Below are 5,581 nucleotides of genomic sequence, written 5' to 3'. Positions count from 1 at the left end.
ACACACACACACACACACACACACACACACACACACACACACACACATATATATTTTGAGACAGAGTTTTACTCTTGTTGCCCAGGCTGGAGTGCAATGGCACAATCTCGGCTCCCTGCAACCTCTGCCTCCTGGGTTCAAGCAATTTTCCTGCCTCAGTCTCCCAAGTAGCTGGGATTACAGGCATGCACCACCATACCCAGCTAATTTTTTGTGTTTAGTAGAGATGGGGTTTCCCATGTTGGCCAGGCTGGTCTCGAACTCCTGACCTCAGGTGATCCACCTGCCTCAGCCTCCCACAGTGCTGGGATTACAGGTGTGAGCCACTGCGCCCGGCCAAGAGATATATACTTATAAAGTGGATGAGTTCTGTGCAGGGGAAGAGGACATAGCAGTGAGAATGAAGTGTGGGAGTGTGACCCAGTTGGGGAGGTCGGAAAAAGTGTCCCTGAGGGAGTCAGCTGTCACAGAGGGCAGGGATTAACATACTAGGTGGCAGAAACAGCATGTGCAAAGGCCCTATAGCACAATAGAGCAAGGCTCCTATCAATGGATGGAGCCTGGAAAGAAAAGAAAGGCTGGAAGGCTGGAAGCCTGAAAGGTGAGACTGAGGCAGTGATTCTCCATCTCAAGCACACATTAGCATCACCTGGAGGAATGGGGACACTTTTAAAAACTCAGATTCCTAGGCCGGGTGCAGTGGCTCATGCCTGAAATTCCAGCACTTTGGGAGGCCAAGGTGGGCAGATCACCTGAGGCCAAGAGTTTGAGACCATCCTTCCCAACATGGTGAAACCCGGTCTCTACTAAAAATACAAAAATTAGCCAGGCATGGTGGACGGGGCACCTGTAATCCCAGCTACTTGGGAGGCTGAGGCAGGAGAATTGCTTGAACCCGGGAGGTGGAGGTTGCTGAGATCGGGCCATTGCACTCCAGTCTGGGTGAAAAGAGCAAAACTCCATCTCAAACACACATACACCCGCACACATAAACACACACCCCTCAGATTCCTGGGTCCTGCCCCTAGAATTTCTGATTCAGTGAGTCTGGGGTCCTGTCTCAGAATATGTTTTGTTTTTGAGACAGGGTCTTGCTCTGTTACGAGCCTGGAGTGCAGTGGCATGATCATGGCTCACTGCAGCCTCGACCTCCTGGGCTCAAGCCATCCTCCTGCCTCGGCCTCCCAAAGCGCTGGGATTATAGGCATGGGCTGTCGAGCCCAGCCACAAAGTGTGCATTTCTAGTAAGTCATGGGTGCTGCTGCTGCTGCTGCTGGTCTGAGGATCATACTTGGAGAACCAGTGCTTGAAGGAGTTTTGTGTTAAGAGCCATAGAGGGAGCCACGGGACTTTCTAAGGACTGATCCAACTGGATTTGAAAAAAATCACCCCAGCTGCTATGTGATGAGTGTCTGAGAGCCCACAAAAGTGGAGGCCACCAGGATGATGCCCAGAGGTGGCTTCTACACGGTCTCCAAATAAGGCGGGGCGGGGAGAGTGTTACTTGGACCAGGGGCTGGCCATGAGGATGGAGAGAAGGGGGTGATTCCTGTAACACCATGGGAGAATGCAAGTGTTGATGGATTGAGTGTGAGAAAGGGATTCCCAGGCAGGACCCCTGCACTTGGTTTAATGAAATTCTTAATAATTTCTGAGCAAGGGGCCGTGCATCTTCATTTTGCACTGGGCTTCGCAGGTCTCTGGTTTTTGCAATGCTGGAGTGACGCCTCTGGCTCATTTATCTCCCTGCCCCCACTCCCACCCCAATATTTGCAAAGGGAATTGGGCAGTGGGCACATGGAGGTAGGGGTCTCTTGTGTTCATCCTGTGAGACTCAGGAGCCCCTCTCTTCCATTTTGGCTTAAATCCCAGCCTCTTACAATCATTTCTTGATGTATCACGGGAGCATCCTCCTGGAAGACCCCGTCCGGCTTCTGCTTCTCCAGGATCAGCCATTTAACAGCCCCGCAGAGGACCTGGGAGTCGATGGCAATGAGGTTGACAGCCAGAGAGAAGACCTTGACCACGTAGGCGGTCAGCCTGGGGGTGGGCACAGAGCGTGAGCCAATCGGCTCTGAGATCCAGAGACTGCCATGCCACCCAGCCAATGAGCAGGTGGGGAGGGACCAGGGCCTGGCCCAGTTTGCCTCGTTTGCTTTCCCAGGTCCCAGGACCCAGCTGTTGCATGCGGTCCGTGCTTAAGGTTGCTAAATGACCGCTGGTCACTCAGCCAGCGCCTGCCTGGACTCTGCAAGTCCAGGGCTGTTTGGGCAAGGCTGGCCTGGGGGACCAGCCCTGGCCAGGGTCCAGGCCCTGCCGGGGGTTGAGGGTGGAGGGTCTGCACGGCCTGAGCTGGCTGTTGGGACTCACCAGGTGCTGGGTGCCCGGTTCAGGAAGGCCGCATAGGCAGAGCTGGGTTGTCTGAAGGCCAGCTGCTGGGTGTACCCTGCAGGGAAGAGAAAGTAACCCCAAAAGAGCCGAGGCTGAGCAGAGGGGGCACGCCAGAAAGGGCAGCGGTGGGGTGCAGAGAGGGGACAGGGGCTCAGGGTCGGGCAGGGATTCTGGGAGGAGGGGACCTTAAAGAGAGAAGGACTGAAAGGCGGTGGGGGATCAGGGCGAGGAGGGGGAAGAGTTCTCAGAGGACGACGGATTCAGAGAGGGGAAGGATCTTGAGGGTGGGGGGCTTTCAGGGAGGGGAGGGGTCTCAGACATGGGGTGGAGTCTCAGGGAAGAGGCATGGCCTGGAGAGGATGCAGGGCCTCAGATGAAAGTGGCTGGGAGAGGAGGTGGGGCCTCATAGGAGGGTTTGGCCTTGAGAAGAGGTGGGGCCTCAGGGGATGGGCTTGGTCTTGAAAAGAGGCAAGGTCTCATGAGCCCAGCCTGGGAGGAGGCAGGTCCTCAGAGGGCGTGGCCTTGAGAAGAGGTGGGGCCTCAAATGTGGGGCGTGGCTAGGAGAGGAGGTGGAGCCTCAGGGGAGGACGTGGTCTTGAAATGAGGTGGGGTCTTAAGGGAGGGGGGCGCTTGGAAAGGGGTCCCTGGGGTCTCCAAGAGGGGCAGGGAGCCCACCCTTCTTGATGAGCTCCAAGGCCCTCTGCCGCTTCTCCGGGCCGAACTTCTCCCACTGTTCTGTTTCATCCAGGTAATGCACAGCGATGACTGTGGGCGTCATGCTGATCATGTTCTGTTCCCCGCAGCCTGAGGGGGTCACGATGAGATGCTTCAGCCGTTCTGCATCGATGGCATCCTCTGTCATCTGGGCCACTGGGGTCCCTGCAGCAGGTGGGAAGAGGACGTCGCTCAAGCCGGGTAGGTGACCCACCCTGGGGTGGGGTAAAAAGGATTCCAGCCTCCCAACCAGCCAGGTCCAAGGGGCCAGGGACAGGAGAGTGCTGGGAGGATGTGACTGCGGGGAGGGGAGGCTGCATGGCTGAGTGGCTGTTCGGGGGTCTGCACTGTTCGGAGTGGGACGTGCTTCACGCGATCACCCTGGTCCCTGGATCTCGTTTCACCAGCAGTAAAATAATTCCAGTAATAATATTCAGGAATACTTATATTGCACTTAATGTTACTTCCCAGACTGTTCTAAGAGAACACCATAGAGTATCTCATTTAATCGTCACACCAGGCTGGGCGTGATGGCTCAAGTCTGTAATCCCACACTTTGGGAGGCCGGGATGGGTGGATCACCTGAGGTCAAGAGGTCGAGACCGGCCTGACCGATATGATGAAACCCTGTCTCTACTAAAAGTACAAAAATTAGCTCGGTATGGTGGTGGGTGCCTGTAGTCCCAGCTACGTGGGAGGCTGAGGCACGAGAATCACTTGAACCTGGGAGGCAGAGGTTTCAGTGAGCCAAGATCGCACCACTGCACTCTAGCCTGGCGACAGAGCGAGACTCCGCCTCAAAATTTAAAAAAAAAAAAAAAAAAAGGTCACGCCAACCCTTGGAGGTAGATACTATTATTCTTCCCCTATCAAAGGTGAAAAAACCAAGGCTCTTTCCCCAAAGCCTTATAGCTTACAGGTTGCAAGGCCCTTTCTTTCTCCAGTCTTCCCTCCTGGGGCAAAAAATAAGCTCCAGAATTTCTGCTCTTCTACTATATTCCTTGTCTTTTTTTTTTTTTTTTTTTTTTTTTTTGAGACAGAGTCTTCCTCTGCCACCCAGGCTGGAGTGCAGTGGCACGATCTGGGCTCACTGCAACCTCCGCCTCCCAGGTTCAAGCTATTATCCTGCTTCAGCCTCCCGAGTAGCTGGGATTATAAGCATGTGCCACTATGCCCAGCTAGTTTTTGTACTTTTAGTAGAGACAGGGTTTCACCATGTTGGCCAGGCTGCTCTCAAACTCCTGACCTCAGGGGGTCTGCCTGCCTCGGCCTCCCGAAGTGCTGGGATTACAGGCTTCTCATTTCAGCTGATTTCCCATCTGAGAAGCACAGAAGTTCTACAAAAAATTAAAATAAAGAAAATGATGTATCAGTGAAAGCTCTTTGCTGAACTAAATGCTATCTGGAGGCTTCTATAAAACTGATCATAGCAAATAATATCTGTATGCTTTAAAAAATGTTTAAAAGAAGGGAAAACATGGTCGGGCGGAGGCCGAGGCACGGAGGGATCACGAGGTCAGAAGATCGAGACCATCCTGGCTAACACAGTGAAACCCTGTCTCTACTAAAAATTAAAAAAAAACAAAAAAAAATTAGCCGGGCGTGGTGGTGGGCACCTGTAGTCCCAGCTACTCGGGAGGCTGAGGCAGGAGAATGGTGTGAACCCGGGAGGCGGAGCTTGCAGTGAGCCGAGATCGCGCCACTCCAGTCCACAGTCCAGCCTGGGCGACAGAGTAAGACTCCGTCTCAAAAAAAAAAAAAAAAAAAAAAGGGAAAACAGATCACAGATGGGCTGTTCTAGCTGAAGGGGAAGAGAAAGGTGTGGGTTAAACACTTCCAGAATGAGACGGATTTTGACTCCTTCCATGCCCTACTGAGACCCATGGGGTCAGGGTCAAGGGCAGCTCACCTTGTAGGAGAATTCTGGTCTCAGACTCCGTGTCCGGGACTTGGTCACTGAGGTCCGCAGGTGGGACGTCCTCTCTCTGCACTCCTTCTGCAGGGTGAGTGAGAGACACCGATGGCTCTAGCTCCCTCCCGCCCTATCCTACCTCATCAAACCCAGGTCGCTTCCCCCCCTCACCCTGCCAGCCCCTCAGCCCCTACCCCTGCAGCTGACTCACCCTGGCCCAGGCGTTCTGGATCCAGCGTGCGAACAGCCACAGTTTTGTTCATTCTGATTCCTTCCGGCTACACAGTGTTGGAGGTAGGGGGAGTCGTTGGATGAATAAAAGAACAGACAGACACACAGATGGTCAGCAGGGCACTGTCCTTAGAATTACCCTGGCATAGCTGGGCGCGGTGGCTCATGCCTGTAATCCCAGAACTTTGGGAGGCCAAGGTGGGTGAATCACGAGGTCAGGAGATCAAGACCATCCTGGCTAACACAGTGAAACCCCGTCTCTACTAAAAATACAAAAAAATTAGCCGGGCATGGTGGCACGCGCCTGTAGTCCCAGCTACTCGGGAGGCTGAG

General features: G+C 53.9%; 1 protein-coding gene across 1 annotated transcript in view; it reads right to left on the bottom strand.

Annotated features, from left to right (window-relative positions):
* Window positions 1-5,581, bottom strand: part of C3 (complement C3) — a 45,153-nt gene that overhangs the window by 12,413 nt on the left and 27,159 nt on the right. The window contains exons 19-23 of the mRNA XM_026455618.1: window positions 5,229-5,295; window positions 5,015-5,101; window positions 3,067-3,270; window positions 2,371-2,446; window positions 1,881-2,040 (exon numbers count right to left, since the gene is read on the bottom strand). Of these exons, the coding sequence (XP_026311403.1) occupies window positions 1,881-2,040; window positions 2,371-2,446; window positions 3,067-3,270; window positions 5,015-5,101; window positions 5,229-5,295 (594 nt within the window). The remainder of the gene's footprint in view (window positions 1-1,880; window positions 2,041-2,370; window positions 2,447-3,066; window positions 3,271-5,014; window positions 5,102-5,228; window positions 5,296-5,581) is intronic.

The sequence above is a fragment of the Piliocolobus tephrosceles genome, chromosome 21, assembly GCF_002776525.5.
Source record: "Piliocolobus tephrosceles isolate RC106 chromosome 21, ASM277652v3, whole genome shotgun sequence".
Lineage (NCBI taxonomy): Eukaryota > Metazoa > Chordata > Mammalia > Primates > Cercopithecidae > Piliocolobus > Piliocolobus tephrosceles.
This window is presented reverse-complemented; position numbering and strand designations above follow the sequence as displayed.